Source organism: Rhineura floridana, chromosome 3, assembly GCF_030035675.1.
Source record: "Rhineura floridana isolate rRhiFlo1 chromosome 3, rRhiFlo1.hap2, whole genome shotgun sequence".
NCBI lineage: Eukaryota > Metazoa > Chordata > Lepidosauria > Squamata > Rhineuridae > Rhineura > Rhineura floridana.
The window spans coordinates 17,641,474-17,666,446 of record NC_084482.1 but is presented as its reverse complement, the minus strand read 5'-3'; the positions used below and the strand labels follow the sequence as shown (position 1 = coordinate 17,666,446).

General features: G+C 45.6%; 1 protein-coding gene across 1 annotated transcript in view; it reads left to right on the top strand.

Moving 5' to 3' along the window:
• The window catches only part of DCTN2 (dynactin subunit 2), a 64,117-nt gene that overhangs the window by 27,702 nt on the left and 11,442 nt on the right, over positions 1-24,973 (top strand). Inside the window, exons 3-4 of the mRNA XM_061614657.1 lie at positions 21,603-21,699; positions 24,717-24,778. Coding sequence (XP_061470641.1) covers positions 21,603-21,699; positions 24,717-24,778 — 159 coding nt within the window. The remainder of the gene's footprint in view (positions 1-21,602; positions 21,700-24,716; positions 24,779-24,973) is intronic.

The following is a 24,973-nucleotide window of genomic DNA, read 5'->3' as shown; positions in this document are numbered from 1 at the left end:
CTCTCCTGTTAATTTTAAACATGATTTATCATTACATCTCTAATGATGCTATGCATTCCCATTTTACCTAGAGTTTGAAACCATGGTCTGATATGAATTTGCAAGCTCTCTTTAGCACTGGTGCTGATACAATGATATATCATAGTTCAAGCTGACAAGGGAAGAGATGGGGAAATTTGTGCTTGTAAGAAGAGGGAGAGAGTGCAGGCTTTCATGAAGCTAGCTCACCAATTGTAAACCATGGTTTGCAGGGAAGCATCATTACACTCATTACATCTGCTGCAGATCAGATGTAATGAGTGTAATGGGCTCCTTCTGGGAGGAAGGGCAGGACAGAAATTTAATAAATAATCATAATCATAAAGTTACAGTTCTTTAAGACTTCTTAATTCTGTTAGCTACAGTAACATCCTTGAATATTTAAGCCGTTAGCATTTGTTTATTACATTTTCCCCCACCTTTCCTCTAAAGGAACTCAGGGGAGTGTTCTGCCCCTCCCCATTTTATCCTCACAACAACCCTGTAAGGTAGGTTAAGCTGAGAGGCAGTGACAGGCCCAAGGTCACCCAGTGAGCTTCATGGCTGAGTGGGGATCTGTGATGGTTGGGCTCCTGCCACTCTTTTCAGTTGTATTAGGTTAAAAACACACACACAGAAATCACACCTCTTCTTTGCACAACACAGGTACATTGTATATCTGCAATAGCCTAAGTCTGTGCAAATAATGGATAACGAACCAGGAAGTAAAAGAGAATTGTGGTAGCAAATGAGCTCTGTTTTTTAGCCTGAGAACTGAGCAGCTTCAGGTGCTGAGCCTGTTGAAAGTGTAAAAGCCTGCCCCAGTATGTAGGACTGAATCCCAGGGGGAAGGGAGACCAAGTTCTGACTGAAACATTGATCTTCCTGGCAATTGTCCCCAAGCAGCTGATCTGTAAGCTGCCTTTATGGCCCTGGTTGCCCCTCTGTCAAGTCAGGGCTGGAAAAATCCTAAATACTTGATTTACAAGGGTATCTGATAATTTGGTGCTGGTGTTGAGAAATCTGAAAAAACAATATTTTCATGCCCTGTGCAGGGCTAATTCTTAAACCTCTGGTACTGGTGCTTTGAAATTTTAAAATTCTTTTTTTCTTAGTTCTGCTTTTCTGTAGGATCACTGCATGCAAAATGCATTGTGGGAGATTTGTGTATGCCTGGAGATGCAGGGGGCCGGGAAGAAGTGGAAGGTAGAAGGGAAGTTCTGAAGGTGAAAGACACAAGCCATCCTTTCTTAGAACGCTTAACTTGCCATTCCCATGTCTTTTTTGGGGGGGGGGGGGATGTCTTCTTTTTTTTTTTGCCCTCCAGCTTCGGGAACTTTCATTTGGTGGAAGCAAAAAATGGGGGCTATCAATATCTTTATCACCCTGTTACTGCTTTCGTTAAGGCTTTTAAAGAGAAAAAGAAAACTGGCCATGATTCTGCCATAGTTAAGCCTTTTTCTAAACTCCATATTGATTTAAATATGGAAAGTTAAGTGCAGGCTTAAAATCTCTCTTTCTCTCATTGAAATCCGTCCTTATGCTTGGCAGAGGTTGTGCCTGTGGTGATTGCCAGCTTAGTGTCCCGCCGAGAAAAATGGCTCCTTTCAAGTCCCCTTCACAGCACAGGAAGTGGATGCCGGCGTCTTCTTTGTTTCCTTTGCATGTAAATCTCTGCTAGAGACAACTCCTTGCTCGGTCACGTGGCCACTGTTTAGCTGCCTCTTGGCTTTCCATAGATGAGGAAGCTTTACGCAGGCTCTGAGTGGAGCTGCGCTGAATGATTTCCTGAGAGCTGACCTATATTGGAAGGACAGAGCCGAAGCAATGTTTAGACACCGGGCACCGTGGATGCCTGTGTGGATATTGTCTAGGAAGCACAAGGATGCTGCAATCTTCTTCGTGTTATGTACTGGGATTGATGATGCCAAGGGGATATTCTGCTAAAGAAAAAAACCCTTGGTGTCAATGAAAGCACAGAAGAGAAAACCTCATTACTTCTACAGATGGGGGAGAAAATTAAGTTCACATTTAATTCACACTTTCAAAGACAATACGCAAACCAAAACACAGCTATCCTTCGAAATGTGCACTTCTCTAAAATGTTCAGTGCTTTCTCCAGCCAAGCAATGTGTATAAAAATCCATATATTGGTGGAAATAACATACAAAAACATATTGCATTAGGCAAAATTACTTTGTGAATATATATATATAATATTAGTTTGCAATTTTTAAAAAAGCCTCATCAAAATTCATTCACATTTTAGTGACAATTTCTGCTAATATATGTGTGTGTATATATACAGGCTGAAACGTTTTGTTAATATAATATCTATCTGCTTATATATATATATATATATATATATATATATATGTTAACAAAGCGTTTCAGCTTCTGCCTTCATCAGCTGCTAACATACAAATGCTGTCACCAAGGTGGCAGTTATAGAGCTTTGAGGATGGAATGCTCAGAGGGGCTTCTTTTGCAGAAGCGAAGTAGTGGTGGTCCTCCAGGTTCAGGCCATGTGGTGCCAATGTGTCCAAAAGTTCTCCCTTTTAGTCAGTACTGCTGGATCTGCTGGCATCTCTGTCGCTGTAATGGAGAAGTCCAACAGGCTGTGACCCTCGATGTTAAAATGCTTTCACACACACACACACACACATATTAATGAGGCTTTTTTAAAAATGGCAAACTAATTTGGAAATGGGGAGAATGGAGCTGAGTGAGTGAGGGCACTTTCTCCCCCCCCCCCGTTGCTCTGCTGCTTGAAAAGGAAGTGCACTAGAGCGAATGCTTGAGATGGAAGAGGCACAACTGCCTTCCTGTTTTCTGGCAATCGTCTGCGGGGCACTTTCTTCCTCCAAGATACAGTGAGGGAGGGTGAGATGGCAGTTGGGACAATCAGCCAGCGGGGAAGAGTAAGATAAATACACCAGTGTTCAATTCGCTAGTATGCTACAGCAATGCATTTATACAAGAAAGAGACTCACATTGCTGTAAAACGTGCTTTGCCTTTCTCTCTCTCTCTCTCTCTTTCCATATTTCATCTGCATGCACCTGAGGATCTCTTCCGGTCCCCTGGGTATTCATGGACAAGCAGTACTCCTTTAAGTTTTTCAGATCTGCTATTTGGAGAGGATGCAGCATGAGGCTATCTCGATTTCCTAAACAACAAGCTGGCATTCTCTACCCACTGCTAGTAATTTCCATCCTACCCTGTTGGTTGAGTACCTCATGAGATTAACGTTTCAAAAGGAGAACTGCGTCCTTTTGCAGGCAGCGGTGCCATCAGGGCAGGACTTTGGGGCAGAAATCCAGGACCCCCAAATGCAGCAGGGTCACTTTACCACATTTTGAATTGTGAAATAATGCACATTACCCCCTAGAATGCCTTCCCAATACCATTTAGGCCTCATCGGCATGATACATTTAAAGCACTAATATACCACTTTAAACTGTCATAGCTTCCCCTCAAGGAATCCTGGGAACTCTAGTTTGTTATGGGTGCTAAGAGTTGTTAAAAGGTAAAGGTAAAGGTGTCCCTGCACTTGTAGTGCGAGTCGTTTCTGAGTTGTTAGGAGACCCCTATTCCCCTTACAGAGCTAAGTCACAGAGTTTGTCACTCCCTCTTCCCAGGGAACTCTGGGAATTGTAGCTCTGTGAGGGGATAGCAGCTCTCCTAACAACTCTTAGCATCTATACTACAGTTCCCAGGATTCTTTGGGGAAAGCCATGATGGTTTAAAGTGGTGCTTTAAATTTATAGTGTAGGTGGGGCCAAAGTCCAGAGTCTAAAATGACCTATTTGCGCCATTGCTTGGAGGGAGTTAGGACAATGGTTCTGGCATCTGTGGCTAATCATCCAGGCCAAAAAGCCAAGATGCAATTAAAGCCACCCTGGGAGTATCTTGCAGCTTCTAGACCTGTTTAAACAGGGCCGGTTCTAAAGGGCGGCCAGGTGGGGCACTGGCCCGAGGGCCCTTGGAGGTACAGAGGCCCCTCCATTCCCCTTCTGCGATCCGCAGCAACAGCCGCGGATTGCAGTGGAGGAGCTTCCGCCTGCCCACCATTCCTTCGCCCCGTCTACCTGTCTCCTGCCTTTTAGCATTGCCCTTAATGAAGATGGCGGCCGAGGTTTCCCTAAGGTGCTGAAGCCCCTGCCGCCATCTTGGTTGATGGCAGAGATGTGCATGTGTAGCACGCATGCCATCAACCAAGATGGTGGCGGAGGCTTCATCCCCTTAGGGAAACCGTGTCCGCCATCTTGGTTAATGGTAGGTGGGGGCATGGGGGGGGGCCGTGCACACGCACACACATGTGCACATGCCGGGGCCCAGGACAAGCTGATGCCCAAGAGCCCAGGCATGCCTGGAGCCGGCCCTAAACCTCAGTAGGGATTGAGCAGCGTCATTTCCTCACCAGTTCTTCTCAGCCTCAAGAGTACCTGCGAGCAGAGAGAGTGAGCAATTAAAAGCAGGACACCCCTGCAGTTTCTTTATCTCCCTGGAGCCCTAGATTCTTTCCAGCTTAAAAGCTGGTGGCTCATTTCCCCAAGCTGGAGAGAAAAGAGGAATTTCTTCTTTTGAATCTCTTCCTCCCACTCCTGCTGTTCATCTTCACCTTCAGATGCCTCCTTTTAGAAGTCTTGGGCCTTTGCGCTTGATCTAGCGGGGCGCCATCTCAAACTGTCACAGAAACACCCTTTGCCTATTCGTTATTAAAGGCCTTCCATCCACCCTTTGCATGGCAGTCTCAAAATGAAAAGCGTTTAAGGAAAGCCTTGAGAAGGCTGTCACACCAATCTGAAGAGGAGGATACAGCACTCACTTGGAAGCTCTCTGCCATCACTAACATGCCGGCAACTTGCTCCAACTCATTTCCCTCTCTGTTACTGCAAGCATAGTGGCTTAACCGTAAGCTCGCTACAGACATTTTTTAACCAATTCACCATTTGGCAGCCTTGCACAGCATATGGGAATGCATTAACTTCATTACCTCCCTTCTCAAGAAATCCCCTTTGCTGCGACCTTGCTATAGGTCCCACCAAAGGTACGGGGGGCAATAGAAGGGGGTGCGTATGTGTGGTGGTGGGTCAAGCTTGGCAGAGATGGGTTTTCTTGTGCAGCAAATATGTTTGAATTTTTGGTGTGTGGTGCATGTGACAACCTTCTAATACAATTTTTGTCTTTTCTTCCCCTCCTCTCCCCCATCTCTCTCCCCCCCCTTCTTAACTTTCCCCCCCCCCCCGCCTTTTTCCATCTCTGGTGGAAACGCAAGGAGCTGGTAAGAAGCCTCGCCTTCCGTCTGCTTTAGTGTTTGTGCTGATAATAGTACCTGCTAACCATTTTGTCTCTGCCAAATCTTGCCACTCTGGAGGGCTGGAAAGGGTTTTCAATGTGTTAATGTAAACTTAATGTAAACTTCTTCTCATGGCCCGGTCAAAAACGTTGTGGCCTGTGGCACAACATCCAAACGGCTCCCTCCTCCCCACCCCAGCAAAATAAAGATCCAAAGCCAATGACTGGTTGCTTTGCCACTTTTTGGTAGGTTCTGAAATCTGCCCTTATACTCTGCCTAATGGTAGGCCAGCTCTGGTAGAGTTTTGATAATGGCACATTGTTTCTCCTTGCCGCAGGGAGCATGCAGGATGCAATCTTGCATTGGCTGATGGCAGAAAACTAGAATGCAGTAGTGCCATTTCATCTTCTCAACGTTTCACAGCAAAGGTCCCTTTCAGCAAACCTCTTCAGAACCGAAGATAAGCGCCGCAGGCTCAAATTGAAGGTCCATCTAGTCCAGCATCCTACAATTGCTATCTAGATCAGTGGTTCCAAACCTGGGGGCCGGGACCCCCAGGGGGGCCACAAAGTAATCCTGAGGGGGCCGTGAACAGTAAAGAAATGGATTATTTATTAATTTTTTAAAGAAGTCTTCACTCCCTGGACACTGTCTGCTTCCCACTGGCGCTGCAGATGACACCTTCCCCTTGCTCCACACGAGAGGGGAGGCCTTTTGCTGAAGCGCCAGAGCGTCTTTCAAGCGCTCTAAGGGCAGGCATCTGCCTATAAAATACAAAGGAGGCTGAGGGTGGAGCTACCAGGAAGAAGAGGGGATGACTATCACTGATTCTTGTCTCCTTGCACTGCCGCTACTGGCAACGCCCTTGCTTAGAATGAGAGGAGAGGGCTTCTTGTGAAGCAAAAAGAAGCAAGCCTGCAAAGAAAGGCTGCTTTCCCCCTTCCTTCCTGGCAGCCAGCCTGCCTCCCTGGGGGGAGGGGGTCACAAAAAATTTTCAGCTTATAAAGGGGGTCCCGTGTTCATAAAGGTTGGGAACCACTGATCTAGATGCCTCTGGGAAGTCCACAAGGAAAACATGAGCACAATACCGCCCCCTGCTGTTGAGCCCTTGCAATTGTTATTTGAGAGCATACTGCCTTTGAACTTGGGAGGCTCCATTTGGCTAAATATTTTCATGATTTTTTTCTCCTTTTCTTCCTCTAAAGCCATCTAATCACCACATCTTCTGGCAAACATTGTCTGCACATTTCCCAGCTTGCTGACATTGTTTTTGTTTTGTGAGATGTGCAATATTCCAAGTAACTGGAGTAGCGTCTTCCATATAGACCTAGCCAGGAGCTGACCTCGGCAGGGGAGGCCTTGTTGGCAGTTCTTCTGCTTCCATGTGACATTTGTGGGGCAGCAGGGCATGAGAGGGCCTTTTCTCTGGTGGCCCCCAGATTGTAGAATGCCCTCCCCATCAAAGTGCATGTGGCCTTCTCACTGTATACAGTTTGACACCTGGACAAGACACACTTTTTTGCATAGGGCTTTGGGGATGGAAGATGTTACATTTTTTAATTGTGTTAAGCTGCATGTAACCTACCCTGGGACTGCATGGTGAAAGGTGGGCTATAAATGCCTATAGGTAAATAAATGTGGCATGGTGAGGAAAATCACAAGACTGGAAAAAGACTACCAAGTCATAAAATACACTCCTCTGCTCCCAAGGTAGGATCGCTGCACAGAACCGGCCCTTGTGCGGATTACAATCCAGATCAGTGTGCTCCCAGAAGGGAGCAGAAGCTAGCAAGATGGCCTCATTGCAGGTTATCTTCAGAACAAAGAGCTTCAGATTACTTGGCCAAGAGACCCAAGCCATGTACTTTAAGAGAAGAAAGATATATATGAATAATCAAGGCTGGTAGCTAGTCTGATCTGGGTTGACATTCCATTCTGATCCTCACCCCCCCACAATATGGAGATGAGTCAGACCAATTAATCTATGAAAAAAATTCAACTCGTCATTGCAGGAGGGAGTGGTTCCAGCTGCCCTGAAAGAGGCAGTGATCTGACCGCTCCTGAAAAAGTCCAACCTAGACCCATTGGTTTGCGACAACTACCAACCGGTCGCAAATACCCTCTTCTTGGGGAAGGTGATTGGGAGGGTTGTGGTGCAGCAATTGCAAGTACTCTTGGATGAAACCAATTATTTTGACCCATTCCAATCTGGGTTCAGGCCTGGTTATGGCACTGAATCGGCCTTGGATGCCCTGATGGATGACCTTTATCAGGAGAAGGACAAGGGGAGTGTGACCTTGTTATTCTTACTTGATCTCTTGGCGGCTTTTGATACCACTGACCATGGTATCCTTCTGGGCTGACTTGGTGAGATAGGTATTGGAGGCACTGTTTTACAGTGGTTCCGATCCTATCTCCAGGATCATTTTCAGAGAATAGCATTGGGTGATTGTCTTTCAGCCTCCTGGCAGTTGTGTTGTGGGGTACTACAGGGTACCATCTTGTCCCTCATGCTGTGTAACATCTGAATGAGGAGAGGCTGTGGAAGCCCTTGACCGCTGCCTGGACTTGGTGGTGGGCTGGATGAGGGGCAATAAACTGACTCTGAATCCTAGCAAGATGGAGACGCTGTGGGTTGGTGGTTCCTGAGTTCAGCTAATTGGTCAATTGCCTGCTTTGGATGGGGCCATACTCCCTCTGAAAGAGCAGGTGTGTAGTCTGAGGGTGTTCCTGGATTCATCTTTGTCGCTAGAGACCCAGGTGACCTCAGTGTCTAAGAGTGCCTTTTACCAGCTTTGGCTGGTAAGACAGCTGTGGCCATTTCTGGACTGGGATAGCCCGACCCCTGTTGTGCACGCACTAGTAAGCTCCAGGCTGGATTACCATAATGCCCTCTGTGTGAGGCTGCCCTTGGGATTGGGCCAGAAGCTGCAGCTGGTGCAAAATGCAGTGCAAAATGCAGTGGCGAGACTGCTCACTGGGGCAGGGTATCACCAATATGTCACCCCACTGCTAAAAGAATTGCACTGGCTACCTATTAGCTACCGGGCTAAGTTCAAGGTTCTAGTTTTGGTGTACAAAGCCCTATACAGCTTGGGACCAGGATACCTGAAAGATCATCTTACCCTTTTTATACCTAGTCGATCACTGCACTCTGTAGGTGAGGGCCTCCTGCAGGTAACTTATCAGAAGGGCCATTCTTCACAACATAGTAAGTGGACTTTTAGTGCAGTGGCACCTACCCTTTGGAATTTCCTCTCCTTAAATATTAGACAGGCGCCATCTCTGTTATCTTTTTGGCGCTTACTGAAGACTTTCCTCTTTCAACAAGCTTTCCTCTTTCAACAAGCCTTTTAAGTTGAGACCTTATCCCAGTCTGCGTCTGTGTTGGAATTGCTTTTAAAGAAGTTTTTCAACCTTTTCTTTTTTTAATGATGTTTTTAAAGCTTTTAAAAAAAGTTTTTAAAGATGTTTTGTTTTAATATATTCTAAAGTCTGTTTTTATGATGTTTTAAAGGGGTTTTAGTGCTTTTGTTTGCTGCCCTGAGCTCCTTCTGGGAGGAAGGGTGGGATATAAAGCAAATAAATCAAATAATAAATAAAACAATTCATCAGTCAAGTCAACCCAAAGGAAATGTTTTTGGGACATCAATGCTTTCCATCCAGCTTGCAATGTCTGAGTTTGGCAGTTGCTGATGCCCCAGAGCAGAACATTATGTTTGTCTCCCTAAGGGTAGCCCAGGAGTTGGAAGCAGTCTTCAAGATGGGAGTAGACTTGTTCATCATTGTGTCAGTGGCCAGGACTAGAAGCAGCAGGTGGAGATGACAGGGAAACAGATTTCAACTAAATATTAGGACAGAGGTCCTCAGACTGTGGTCTGCAGACCATTGATGGTCCACGAGCATGCAGGTGGACAGCAAAAAAAAAAGTTGTGAAGTAGTTCAGAATATCTGTACTTGCTTCTGTGCTTGATTGGTTTTTTCTGACAACAGAGATCTAGGTCATTTTGTCCATGTCCAGCATGATCAAACAGGCTAACGAGACTCTGATTTAAGGTCTGTGATTTTCATAATGGCACTGAAGGGGGGGGAGTTATTAAAGCATGAGTTATGTGTGTACTTTAATTTGTGGAGCAAAAGAAAGTTTATTAAGTGTTCCACTGAGACACTCAGCAATTTTCAAGTGGTCCTTGGGGAGGAAAGTTTGAGAACCACTTCGTTAGGATAAACTTCCATAATGATAAAAGTGGTTTGACAATGCAGCAGCCTGCCTTGGAAGGTGGTGCTCTCTCCTTTGCTGGAGATATTTAAGCAAGGGTTGGATGGCCTTCTGTTGGGGATGCTGTAGTTGCCCCCTGCATTGAGCAGGGAGTTGGAGTAGATGACCTCCAGGGTGTCCTAACAACGTTATGATATTATGGAATGGTATTTTGCCACACAAAGGGGAATGGCCATAGCTGAGTGATAGAGCATCTGCTTTGCATGCAGAAGGTCCCACATTCAAACTTTAGGTAGGGCTGGGAGAGACTCCTTGTCTGAAACCCTGGAGAGCTGCTGCCAGTCAGTGTAGGGAATACTAGATGAACCAATAGTCTCTCTAGGTATAACACAGCTTTCTATGTTCCTAAAATGCGGTGGGGTGGATCAAGATCTGGTTGGATCCATTTAGGCATTGGGACTCGCATAATATTGGCTTTCATGCAGAATCCAGCAGCTGCAAACAGAACCTACAGTGTCATGAAAAAGAAATAGTTTCTGGCTTTCAGGGTTGTATAGCAAAGCTGGGTAGCCAGCTTCTGCTGAATGTTAGAGTGGGGCTTTCCATCCTTTTACATTAGGCTATGGTGGTGTTCTTAGTGATGTTTAGTGATGCCCAATCAAAATTAATGGGGGAATTATTTCCATGTTCTCATAGAGGAATTGCCAAGTTCTCCTTCTGGCTCCTCCTCCTGAAACTGGGGAGATCTTCTGGGGTGCTGCATCAAACACCACTCCAGAAGATCTCCCCAATTTTAGGAGCAGCTGTTGGGGTTGTGATGGGTAAAGCCTTGGTGGGCATACAGAATGCGGTCTGTTGCCCTCTGTGTCCTTTTCCTATATCCATACTAATGCAAGTGAAACCTGCAACAAAATGTTGCAGTGTGCAGCGCTCCTTTTCAGGGTTCCACCCAACCAGTCCAGAAAAAAAGTATTCTATTCCCCCTCTTCTCAGGTGTCCTTACCTGCTCTCCCAAACAGCCAGCGTTCCATGCCCACTCCAACTGGGCATGCTCAGTTCTCACTGAAATGTTTTGGGGTTCCTGCCCTTTGGGGTAATTTTTCTAAAACATTTTTTGTGATATTAATAAAATTTAAAAGGGTGGGGGTTTTGTACTTCTGCGAACCTCACCCCCCCCCCCAAAGGCTGCTGTTTCCTCCCTGTTGTGCAGGAATGATGACGCCTTGAGCATCCATACTCAGAGACAGAGTTCACAATTAGTATATAGGATGCAATTTGCATAATTTATTCTGATTCCAGAGTTAGGATTTTCTGATAGCAAAAGTAGAATGGGGTTAGCACAGGGTTCCTGATAGTTATTAAGGCCTTTCAATGCTACCAGAGGCTCCCCAACAAATCCTCCCCATGTTAAATATTGAGACGTCTGCTGCCAATTTGTGTGTGTGTGTGTGGCCACTTTGGTGTAAGTTCATGGAAGCTTTTCTATCATGTAGAACTTGTCATTATTACAGAATGGGGAAAGTGGGCTTTTCTTAGTCAGAGAATGATGTTGACTTCAGATGCAGATGTTCTGGCCCCCAGCCGAGGATTTTTTTTCCTGCTGCATTTTCATCAAGACAGAGGATGCTGCAGTATAGCTGCACTTCATTGGGCCATTTCACACATTTTACAGAGGCAAAGCTGAATTTGCCAGAGTTCTGTGCGTAACAGAGAGCTACAACTGATCACAGTTTCTGAATGAGTGTAAATTTATGACAGAGCACACATCAGTAGCATGAAATGATACTTAGCTGCTCATAGGATTCTGCATGTATGTTTCAAAATCAGCATGCAGCTCACTTCTCCTGACTGCTGCATTAATCCTAACGCCGTTATGATTGCTTGGCACAGATGCAGCCTGTGGCCTCTAGGTGGAATTCATGCTGAGGCATTTTGAGATTAGCATGTAATTGCTGCTTGACTTGACACTGTAGTCATGCATCAAAACCTGTACATCCCCGGACCACTAACAGTAACTGGGTTTTCTAAATAGCCCTTTAAGTTATTTGTAGTGGGTGAGGGTGGGGAGGATATTTTTCAAGTATAATTAACTGCTATTAAAATCCAGCAGTTTTCAAGGCCTGCTGGATTTTCTGCTGCCTGCAGTTGAAAAATTGCTTACCTTATCTTATAAAACCTTGGCTAAGTGCAAGTCATCTTGCAGCTTAGTTTTATGTTTTAAAAAGGGGAACTAGTAAAAAAGCAGACCTGTTTAAAAAAGGGAGGGGAAGAGAATTGTGATACTATGGAGAGGTGCCTTTCAAGTTCTTGCCAGATTGGCTTTTCTTCCAAGGAACGATTTCTGCCACCAAACACATGTGCATTGCATCCAGAAATACATGGCTTAGATTCTGGGCAATAGTCTAACATTCAGTCATTCTTTTACCCCCCTTTTGATCAGTGGCATCACTAGGGTTAGTGTCACCTGGTGCGGTAACTCATGGTGTCACCCCCATGGACCTCCTCCAGTACCAGACCATACAGAATCCTTAGTAATGTTTTTTGTACTAATGTTACTTGTAAATCGTAATTCCCGTATATCACTGAATGTAATGGCAATAGTAGTGACATAAACAACTAGCAAAATTAAAATTACACCTTTAAATTACAATGTGGTTAAAGTGCAAATTTGGTAAGAAAACAATAGAATTCGAAGTAAAAACGTTTAAGAACTACATCAAAATTACACCATTCATCCACCTAGCTCAGCAATGCCTACTCTGACTGGCAGCAGCTCCCTGAGATTTCAGACAGGAGACATTCCCAGTCCAGCCTGGAGATGTGGGGGTTGAAGCTGGGACCTTCTGTATGCCAAACAGAGGCTCTACTACAGACCTTCAGCCCCTCCCCCTTGTGTCTTTCTCCCATTCAGAATTCTGCTCCCACCAGCAGCCTGGGTGGGGGTGTTCTCAGCAGTGTGGGAGCAGCTGTGATGGCCCACTTGAAAGGTCAGTTTCATACCGTCCATGTAGATGTTTTAGTTTAAATGCTGGGGGGAGCTTGTGGCCAACCAGATGTTGCTGGACTCCAATTCCCACTAACCCAGCCTTTCCCAACCAGTGTGCCTCCAGATGTTGTTGGACCATCTTTCCTGACCATTGGCAGTGCTGGCTGAGGCTGATGGGAGTTGTGGTCCAACAACATATGGAGGCACACTGGTTGGGAAAGGCTGCGACTAACCACAGCCAGCATAGCCAGTAGTCAGGAATGATGGGAGTTGGAGTCCAGCAATACCTGGAGGCCACAGGTTCTCTATTTATGGGTTAAATGTCTTAAAGAAGCTCCTCTCTATGCCCGCAATTGGTGGTCACTTAGCAAACCGAAACTGCATTAAGAGATTCCCCCTCCCTAGGTAACAATAGTTGGGGGACCACTATCCTGGGGTAGGAGGTACTAGGGGGAAATGTGTGTATGGAGAGGAGAGGAGAGAAGGCACCAGGAGACCAAACTGTGCACTCCAGAGACTCTTATAGCTGAGATTACAGTTGTGCTTTAGGGCATCGGGGATGTTGGGTGGTAGGTCTCGTGTATACCCCCGGAGGGCAGGCATGTGTTAGTTGAGCGAATCAATCAGCCGGAGTGGGTTGCACCCCTGGGTGAAGCTGCTTCGGCCACTATCCTCCCTCCCTTCTCTGCCCGCTTGCAGCAGGTGCCCGGAGTCCTCCGACTCTGTTGCAAAGCGCGCCCGTTGTCTGGAATCATAGCTCCTCTCTGCATCCCCCCCATAGCTGCCCCCGCAGCCCAGCACAACAGGCAAAGGGAAACAGACAAAAGGGACCGTGTGCCTTTAAGGCGTCCTGCTTGGCGATCCCAGTCAGGAGCACAGGGAGCGGGGCGAGCCTTGTGGATCCGGGCTAGAGGGCGTTTACTCTGGACAACGCAGGGAGGAGGGGACAGGCCCAGAGCGAGCAGGCAGGAATGGAGAGGAGGCGAAGATGGGGGGGGGGCGCTGTAAACATACAGCAAAGGGTTGGAGAAGGATCCACTTGGCAGAGAGAGAGAGAGAGAGAGAGATCGTTGCTTGCTACCCCCTCCCCTGCCCCACCCACGGGAGAGGAGGGCCCTGCCATGCCCAGAGATGGCCCAGCCGCAAGGAGGTGAATGGAGGGAAAGAAGGATGTGGAGTGCGCTTCCCAGCGGCAGTGCCTAGGGCGGGCGGGGGGCGGCTCGTGGTATCACCCCATCTCTTGGTGTCACCTGGTGCGGCCCGCACCTGCCGCACCGTCCTAGTGACGCCCCTGCTTTTGATGTGAGTGGACACCCTGGAACCAATGAAGCTACTCTCCTGTGGCTCTGCAATGCAGGGGAAGATCAGTAGAAGAGGGCAGGGTATCCTTTTAGGCAGGAGTGGGGAACCTTTGACCTTCCAGATGTTCCTGAACTACAACTCCCATTAGTCTTAGCAAGCATGGCTAAGGCCAGTGATTATGGGAGTTGCAGCACCATCTGGAGGACCCATTCCTGCTGTCAAGGAAGATTTTCTTTGTATGGTCTTCTCTCTGAAAATCTCCTGATAAGCATCTGAGGAACACCATGGTTCCCCAGAACCGCAGTTTGAAGGCCACTGCCCTAGAGATCATCTGAATTATTGTGGTGTGAGCTTTCATAGGTGACCACGTACTTCATCAAATGCACAAAGTGCAGGGTCTATGGCAGTTTCTGCAAAAGCCTCCTAGAATATTGTCCTACAATATTCTTCAATAGATACATGAATATCTCATGCACTTCACAGAGCATCGCCTTTTGCCAACCTGGTGCCCCTGTATCATTGCTTCTGTTGGATGTTCCTAGAGTAAGGAAATTCTGATTCTTGTCCTCCCCAACCCCCGACCCCGCTGCTGCATGGGTGGGAGTAATATTTTACATTGTGTAAAAAGAATTCCTTGGAGCCTTAGACCAGATGGGATATAAATTGAATGGAACAAACAAAGATAGAGGCTTCATTCTTGAGAGTGTGGCTCTGAGGATAACAGGATAATGTGGGTAGCACAAGCCATTCTTGTTTGTTATGCTAGTATGTCCCTGGAATTTGGCCTTGAGTTACACAGGACCCCCATGCAAGAGATGATGCTTCTAGCAACTCAATGGAGGGATTTGGGTGTCAAGGGCCAATCCAGAGGAAGGGGAGGGGATAGGTCCATTCCTATGTTTCCTTGTACATGCTCAGGGCAGTGTTTTCCAAATTTCTGATTGCAAAGAACAGAGGGGCTTTTTTCTGAGTTAGAATGGGAGAATTAACTTGCTTTTGGAGGAGGAGCCTGGATGGACAGAGTCAAGGTCAGAGCAGTAAATCAGGTAGATGAGCAGCACTACTTATTTAATCTATACACAGAACATATCATACAGAAAGCAGGATTGGACCAAGATGGAGGTGTGAAAATTGGAGAGAGAAATATCAATAATTTAAGATATGCAGACGATACCATACTACTAGCAGAAACCAGCAATGATCAGAAATGAATGCTGATGAAAGTTAAAGAGGAAAGCACAAAAGCAGGACTACAGCTGAACATCAAAAAGACTAAAGTAATGACAACAGAAGATTTATGTAGCTTTACAGCTGACAATGAGGACATTGAACTTGTCAAGGATTATCAATACCTTGGCGCAGTCATTAACCAAAATGGAGATAATAGTCAAGAAATCAGAAGAAGGCTAGGACTGGGGAGAGCAGCTGTGAGAGAACTAGAAAAGGTCCTCAAATGCAAAGATGTATCACTGAACACTAAAGTCAGGATCATTCAGTCCATGGTATTTCCGATCTCTATGTATGGATGTGAAAGTTGGACAGTGAAAAAAGCTGATAAGAGAAAAATCAACTCATTCGAAATGTGGTGTTGGAGGAGAGCTTTGCAGATACCATGGACCGCAAAAAAGACAAATGATTGGGTGTTAGAACAAATTAAACCAGAACTATCACTAGAAGCTAAAATGATGAAACTGAGGTTATTATACTTTGGACACATAATGAGAAGTCATGATTCATTAGAAAAGATAATAATGCTTAGAAAAACAGAAGGGAGTAGAAAAAGAGGAAGGCCAAAGAAGAGATGGATTGATTCCATAAAGGAAGCCACAGACCTAAACTTAGAAGATCTGAACAGGGTGGTTCATGACAGATGCTCTTGGAGGTCGCTGATTCATAGGGTCGCCATAAGTCGTAGTTGACTTGGAGGCACATAACAACAACAACCAGTGTGCCCAGCCACACAGAGTTACTAGCTTAGGGCGTTAGCAAACAGACATAGCTCTGTGCTTTAACAACTTGACCACAAACCCTCCCATGCAGATCAAGCCTTTGTGGGGCCTTAGTTATGAATACACTCCTTTCCCTCCCCATCCCAAACATCACAGCCTTGAATTCATCACTGAGTTCACAGTCACCCAAACCAATTCTGTGTATTCATATTATTAAAATATACTGTTTGTCATAGCTTCCCAAATGACAAAGGGTTTTAATTAATACAAACATTCTGATTCCTACCAAGTAATTATCCCATGATGTAAGTGAAACTGTGGCTATAGTCTGCACATGTGCGCTTAACTTGGGACACACAGGGGAGTTGCTTGCTAATTAAAAGCAACTCCAATCTGACAGTCCAGAAGCTTCACATCACCATTTTGCTTTTCTTGACAAGCCAGAAGCCTAGCTTCTTAGTCTGGTGTACCTTGCCAAAAATGTTGTGGGAGTGCAGAACTTCACTTGCTGAGTATGAGTGAGAATGTCCATTGTTTAATGAGCAGGTGCTTGAAAGAGATTCATAATGCCCCTTCCTTTTTAGCACCTTGATTCTTGATGTGCAAATCGTGCCCCCCTAAGGAGACATGGACGTTACTGCTTTTGCCCACTAAATGTGTTCCGTCCTAGCTCTGAAGCTGCAGTGATGAGAGCCAGTGGTACAGGCCCCTATTTATTGGGAGGGGGAATATTTTACGTCTCTATTATATCTTCATTGGAGACATTAAACAGGGCTGTTTCCCCCATCTTTTTACTTCTCTGATCCATTCGGCTTGCAAGCCAAGAGTGAGAGCGCCAGCCCAAGCCATTATCTTTAAGGCTCACGTGGATTGCTTGTAACTGAGTATAATAGATGCAAGAGTCATGTGCATTTCTGTATAACTGGTTCAGCATTCAAACTGCCGACATTCTTCAGTATTCTTTTTAATAAAGAGAGCAAGAAGAAAAATAACAAATTGGCATACATGAAAGACCAGAACCAAAATAATGTGGCTTGTATGTTTCAGCATAAACAATACAGCAAAATATACGTAGGGCAGAAGTAGGATGTCCTCCAGATGTTGTTGGAGTGCAAATCCCATCATCATTGACTGTTGGCCACACTGGCCGGGGCTGATAGGAGTTGGGCGTCCAACAACATTTGGAGGATGCCACATTGGCGACCCCTGATTTTGTGTATAATAAGTAATTAACCTATTGATTTAATATTAATTTGAACCCTTGTACAAATCCCTCATCCTTCTGATATTTTAGTGCAGGGATAACCAGTGTGGTGCCCACCAGATGATGTTAGACGCCAGCTCTCATGAGCCCTGGTCAGCATCATAGTTTTAGTCTTGCAACATCTGTGAGGGCACCACACCAGCTACACCTGTTTTAGAGTGTATATAACAAATCACTGGACTCTGTAGCTCATTTGCAGCCCATAATTTAACTGGTGACCTTTTAATTAATGTTGTATTGTTCAGTAGGTACATTAAGGGATTTTTAGGTAACCTGTAGGTAGGTAGCAGTTCATTGTAATGGATAGCTGTATTCCAATATATTTGTACCTTCACGCATCATCACCGCAAGAGGACAGTTACCTCTAGCATCCTTGGCCAATAATTGCCATTAAATATTTAATGTAATTTATTGATTTTTCCATTGGGTTGACATTTCAAAACAGTTTTCTGTAAGATTTAAATATAAACTAAAAATGGTAACTTCCTGAGAGGAGAAATTTCCAAACTTCATCTGCCAATACAGATGGTAGTTAATTAATTTGCATGGGGTAAGGTGGGGTGATGTGTGAGTGCCAAACGGTCTGATAAAAGTCCTAGTGTTTTATCTTGGCCTTGCTTTTAATGAAGATTTTCAACATTGTAAATCTGGAGAGTGAGGAGTCTGGATGTAATGATCTCAGAACATCCTCTTTTTTTTAACCTTCAGAGGTCTACCATGTCTTTAGAGATAGCACCTGCCTTGTGCAGTTCACATTTTTATTTTTTACTTGTAATCATCACCTCCCTGTACTGTGATTTCATAGCCACTTTAATCTGATGCAGCTATTTTTTGCCATTGTTTTGAGAACAGTCTATTCCACTGTCTTTAATGTGAAGAACCAAAGGGAGCAGGAATTTGAGGCTCTTGTAATAGCCCTTCAAAAATAATCTGGCCTTGATGCAGCCATAGATTTCCCATCAGAGCCCATTACAGCCACTGTGCTGTTTCCAAGAGTGCTGGCAGAGTGCCCACATCTCTCTAGCACTTAGTGAGAGGAGAAGGCTAATTGTGGTAAACGGCAAAGCACTCTCTCCCCCCCACGCCAGATGCAGAGCAACACTGCCCTAGAGTGAGAAAGGCCCTACTTCTCCAGGGAGATGGCTGGGGGGCAAGGAGCAGTGTCTATACTTCTTTCATTGCCCAAATGAGGAGCAGGCAGGACTGAGGGTGTCCGTCTGTGCTAATCACTGCCTCAGCCATTGCGGGAGGCTGCCGGTGAGGCCTTGTGTGAGATATGGCACAAGGATGCAGCTGATGATCAGCAGCTTGATGTTTCTGGGTTAATGAATGCGCCCAGCCACAGCAATTGAGAGACACCTCATTGATCCATGGCAGCATGCCACCTCTTAGCACGGCAGGGACCTGTCCTGTTCGCTGTCAGGCTTCGCGGCCTTTGTTCCTTTTGCTGTCCCCTCTTGGAGCAAGATGTCAGGTATTTGGGAGCTAGTATCTGACAGGTTCTGCTCCTTTCAGGCCACCTACTCCCAGGGTTTTATTCTCAAGCTACTTGTAGTTTGGGTTTGTCCAGGCTCTACGTTAGAATCCCTGTGCCTTTGGCATAAACCCTCTCAGATTCCATCGCAGTCTTTAGCCTAAATAATGCATGCACTGCAAGAGAACCATTGCCTGTATTGATTGGTAGATCTGTGGTAGCAAAACCATCACCGTGTAAACCTAGCCCCACCTTGTGTTTCTGCTATGTATGGCCACATCCACACCAGACGTTTGTTCCGCTATTATTCCACTTTAAACAGTCATGGCTTCCCTTAAAGAATCCCAGGAAATGCAGTTTGTTAAGGGTGCTGAGAATTGTTAGGGGATCCCTATTCCCCTCATAGAGGTACAGTTCCTTAGAGTTTCCTGGGAAGAGGGATTTATTGTTAAACCACCCTGAGAATTGTAGTCCTTTGAGGGAAATGGGGGTCTCCTAACAACTCTCAGCACCCTTCACAAACTACACTTCCCAGGATTCTTTGGGGGAAGCCATGACTGTTTAAAATGGAATCATAGTGGAATAAATGATGGTGTGAATGTGGCCCTAATCTCGCCTACCCTTTTTCACCTGAAACAATTATATCTAATGCAAATCCTGTGGGTAATTAATCAATCGTTGTCATGGCTCCCCCTCCATTATCATTACTTCCCATTTGAACCAGTTTTCTATGTTCACAAATGTTGAATGCTGGAATCGACTCTCCCGTATCACTTCAACAGGAAGAGAAGGGGAGTGCTACTTTTGGTAGCATTTGATAGCCAGGTTGCTGATACTAGGTTGCTGTGAGACCTATTGTTAGAAATTGAAAGATACTTTAATACTATCTGAATTCCATCCCCCTCTTTGATTTTTTCCTACTTAGAAAAGGGTTGTAATATAATCCCTCCAGGAAGGTGAGATGATTTGTTAGTCTTATTAACATAATCCTTGTTTTTAACCCTTCCCACTCCTTTGTTTTAAAAGAACACTTAACTTTCCCAGGTTAATATCTGCCTGGCCATGTAACAGCAGTTTTAATTTTTTTTTTAAACATAACAGATTCTTTTCGTTAGTGCAATGATCATTTCCATCATTTGGAGCATTACTCAGTCCAATAAAGGTATATCATGGTGAACTCTGGTTTTATAAGGATGTTTTCACTCATGGAGAAGTGCTGGTGGGCTGTGATTATTTGCACCCACATCTCAGTACTAGATTTAGCATACCCCAGTTGTCCTTGACTATTAAGGGTGAAGCCAGATGTAGTGTTCTGTGGGTGATCCCAGCAGGTTTTCACCCACAGGGTGAACTCCTAGGCATAGGAAACTCAACAGTGCAGCATTAAGATTCTGTGCGTGTATGTCTGTAACCCGCAGTGCAAAGCTGCTGAGTTCACTGGGATCACCCACAGAGTGAACTCAGCAGCTTTGCACTGCGGGTTACAGACATACACACAGAATCTGAATGCTGCACTGTTGAGTTTCCTATGCCTAGAAGGTGTGTCAGCCCTTAGACTTGCCCCACCCCCTGCAGATCAGGCAGGCTATCCACGCCTTTTCTTTTTTAAATGGTGTATGTGCATTCTCACATATGTATATAATCCTTTGCTTTACCCTAAGAAGAAGAGCAAGCCCTAATCATATATAATGTGCATATTTAATTGATTTATTAGTGAGCATAATTCTAAACTGTTAATGCATTAAAAATCAGTGTACAATAAAATCATTAAACATAAAATGATCAAATCATAAAATACAGAACACATAACCAACCAAATTTATTCTCTGAAAATGCTTGGTGTTTTGTATTAAACAAACAGTTCAGCCACAGAAGTATTGCTTCCCCTGCCCCCACTCACCAGGAGTATGTTCCTTTCCTCTATGCCAGGGATAGGGAACCTAGCAAGCATGGCCAATGGCCAGGGATGATGAGAGCTATAGTTCAGCAACCTCTGGTGGGCCAAAGGTTCCCCACACCTCCTCTATGCTTTAACAACTCTTTCAGAAAAACTTGAGAGTATAAACAGATTTTTTTAAAAAAATCTGTGTGGACATGGCCAAAGTTAACAAGAAGTAAGCTTCTTGCATTGAATTGCATTGATTCCTGCAGTGAACAGGGGGCTGGACTCGATGGCCTTATAGGCCTCTTCCAACTCTACTATTCTAGGATTCAGTATTTATCTTAGCTTTCTTAGAGCATACTGATGGGAGTTGGAGTCCTAGATGGATGAGAGTTCTAGTCCCACACATCTGACTTGCTTCCCTGGAGTGTTCTGGCCCACGTTTGGAAGTCAAGGCATGTGCCATTTACCAATATTTGAAAGTTTTTAGCTTCTTAATGAAAATACAACTTGGCGTCTCTTCCATACTTGTGCACAAGAGCCCTTGTTGGATCAGGCCAAAGGCCCATTTAGTCCAGCATCCAGTTCTCCCAGCGGCCTGTCAGATGTCTATGGGATCTGGTCACTCATGCTCTTTGCTGAAGGCTTCCCATGTGACCATCCCTGTCCAGACTCGTGACTGTAGGGACTGAAGGGACTAGAAAGCCATCCAACCCAATCCCACCCATGAATACCAGAATCTGCATGTATAAAGCTTCACAAGATTTGCCTGAGTAACAGTGGCACAGGAGCAGCACACCAAAATTGACTGCAGAGCGGCTTGTATCAAGGGACTCAAGCAAGTGAGCCAAGCCTTGTGCTAGAAGGGCAGACAACCCATCCCCTGTTCTTAGCCGATTGGTTCAAATCTGACCTGAGGGCGAAAAGTTCCTGTTTGACCCCAGTTATTCCTTTCTACCCAGCATCTCCATAGCTCTCCTTGCTTATTGATACCATTTATAGTTTCCATGGAGAAAACAGTGCAAGGGTCCTGCGACATGATGCCAGGCAGGGGTACCAAGAGTGTCAGGGTTGCTGGTAGAGCATCTCCTCTGTTCTGCCGAGCCCTCATGAAAGTTGCTTGGAAACTGCTGGGTGAGGTTGGGAGCCTAGTTTGGGGAGGAGAAAAATAATGCTTGGTGCTCTGATATTTGTCTCTCTCTGCACAGGAAGAGCTAACTAGCACCAGTGTGGAACATATCATAGTCAACCCCAATGCAGCCTATGACAAATTTAAGGACAAGAGAGTGGGAACTAAAGGACTAGGTAAGTGTCTCTGTCTCTGCAGGGCCTCACTTGAGAGTATGTCCTGGGCAGTGGGGGAGCAATACATTCTGCTCTGAATTAGAAAATGCACCATTGCAAAACAAACTGAAGCTCATTAAAAGCTCATACATTACAACAATAGTATTATTGTCCAGTGAAATTATAGGTGGTTATACACACACTGAATATTTATTTATTTATTTATTGCACTTGTATACCGCCACATAGCCGAAGCTCTCTGGGCGGTTTACAGCAATCAAAAACATTAAAACAAATATACAATTTAAAACACATATTTTAAAAACAATTTAAAATACAATTTTAAAATTTAAAACAATATAAAAGCAATTTAAAAACACATGCTAAAATGCCTGGGAGAAGAGGAAAGTCTTGACCTGGCGCCGAACAGATAACAGTGTTGATGCCAGGCGCACCTCGTCAGGGAGATCATTCCATAATTTGGGGGCCACCACTGAGAAGGCCCTCTCCCTTGTTGCCACCCTCCGAGCTTCCCTCGGAGTAGGCACTCGGAGGAGGGCCTTTGATCTTGAATGTAGTGTATGGGTGGGTTTGTGTCGGGAGAGGCGTTCCATCAGGTATTGTGGTACCAAGCCGTGTAAAGCTTTATAGGTCAAAACCAGCACCTTGAATCAAGCTTGGAAACATACAGGCAGCCAATGCAAGTGGGCCAGAATTGGTTTTATATGTTTGGACCGTCTGGTCCCTGTTACCAATCTGGCCGCTGCATTTTGCACAAGCTGCAGTTTCTGAACCGTCTTCAAAGGCAGCCCCACGTAGAGTGCATTACAGGAATCTAATTTGGAGGTTACCAAAGCATGGACAACTGAAGCCAGGTTATCCCTGTCCAGATAGGGACATAGCTGGGCCACCAACTGGAGTTAGTAGAAGGCACTCCGTGCCACCGAGGCTACCTGAGCCTCAAGTGACAGAGATGGTTCTAGGAGAACCCCCAAGCTACGAACCTGCTCCTTCAGGGTGAGTGCAACCCCATCCAGGACAGGTTGGACATCCACCATCCGGTCAGAAGAACCACCCACTAACAGCATCTCAGTCTTGTCTGGACTGAGCCTCAGCTCATTAGCCCTCATCCAGTCCATTGTCGCAGCCAGACACCGGTTCAGCGCATTGACAGCCCCACCTGAAGAAGATGAAAAGGAGAAATCGAGCTGCGTGTCATCAGCATACTGATGGCAATGCACTCCAAAGCTTCGGATGACCACACCCAACAGTTTCATGTAGATGTTGAACAGCATGGGGGACAGAACTGACCCATGCGAAACCCCATACTGGAGAGTCCAGGGTGCCGAGCAATGTTCCCCAAGCACCACCTTCTGGAGGCGACCTGCCAAGAAGGAGTGGAACCACTGTAATGCAGTACCTCCCACTCCCAACTCGGCTAGTCTCCCCAGAAGGATACCGTGGTCGATTGTATCTAAAGCTGCTGAGAGATCAAGGAGAATCAACACAGTCACACTCCCCCTGTCTCTCTCCCGACAAAGGTTGTCATACAGGGCGACCAAGGCTGTTTCCATGCCAAAACCAGGCCTGAAACCCGACTGAAATGGATCCAGATAATCGGTCTCATCCAAGAGTGTCTGGAACTGGCCCGCAACCACTCATTCAATGACCTTGCCCAGGAACGGAGCATTTGCTACCGGCCTATAGTTATTAAGATTTTCTGGGTCCAGGGAGGGTTTCTTCAGGAGTGGTCTCACTACTGCCTCTTTCAGGCAGCCAGGGACCACTCCCTCTCACAGAGAGGCGTTAATCACTTCCCTGGCCCAGCCGGCTGTTCCATCCCTACTAGCTTTTATTAGCCAAGAAGGGCAAGGATCCAGCACAGAAGTGGTTGCACGAACCTGTCCAAGCACCTTGTCAACGTCCTCAAGCTGCACCAACTGAAACTCATCCAAGAAATTGGGACAAGGCTGTGCTCTGGATACCTCGCTTGATTCACCTGCTATAACACTGGAGTCTAAGTCCTGGCAGATGGTAAAGATTTTATCCTGGAAGTGCCTAGCAAATTCATTACAGCGGGCCTCAGATGGTTCTACCATGTCCCTGGGGCCAGCGTGTAATAGCCCCCGGACAATTCTGAAGATCTCTGCTGGGCGGCAAAGTGATGATTTGATAGTGGCAGCAAAATATTGTTTTTTTGCTGCCCTCACTGCCCCTAAATACAGCCATAGGCACTTACCAGTGTATAATTGCATCCACTAAGAGTTCGTCTCCATCTGCACTCAAGCCGTCTCCGATATTGTTTTATCACTCTCAGCTCTGGGGTATACCATGGAGCCATATGAGCTCTACACAGGAGAGGGCGCTCAGGAGCAATCATGTCAACCGCCTGGGTCATTTCTGTATTCCACAGTTCAACCAAGGTTTTGACAGGAGCGCCAGCCCTATCAGCCGGAAAACTCCCCAGAGCCCTTTGGAAACCATCCGGATCCATTAGTCTCTGGGGGTGGACCAACTTAATAGGTCCCCCACCCTTGCAGAGGGGAAAAGCCGCTGTAAGTCTAAACTTCAGCAAGCAGTGATCTGTCCATGACAGAGGGACTGATGTAAGATATATATTTTGTATATCTTATTCTTAGCTGATGTCTGCCAGTCATTTCTGCCGTTGCCTGCAGATGTGAGTTGTAGTACAATACATACACAACGATTTTCAGTGCTACAGGCATGTTAGGGTGCCCTTTAATGGTGATCTTTGAGTTCTTTCTGAACTGGAGGAAGCAACATAGTTTGTTTTTGAAATTTTGAACACCAGTCCTTAAAGCTGATGGGCACCAGCATTAAGAGGTTAGGTTGCCTGTCCCAGCCCTGGTATATGAGAAGTTTATAGAAAGGTCTATTCTACAAATATGAGCTTGAGATAAAAGAACCACCCTCTCCAAATGCAGATGCTGTAACTCTACCCAGTGGAAAATAACCGAAACTAGAGGCCATTCAGTCCAAAAGTGCAAAACTTACCTTTTTCCTGTTTTGTTTTCCAGACTTCTCTGATCGTATTGGCAAAGCCAAACGAACCGGCTACGAATCTGGAGACTATGAAATTGTAAGTTGCTTCGACTTATTAGATTGAAAGGGGCAGCCTTTGTTCTGTCCTGGGCAGTGATTTCAGCTGGAGGAGATTGTTCTAGCCCAGCCTTTCCCAACTAGTGGGCCACCAGATGATGTTGGACCACAACTCCCATCAGCCTCCGCCACCATTGCCAATAGTCAGGAAAGATGGGAATTGTGGTCCAACAAC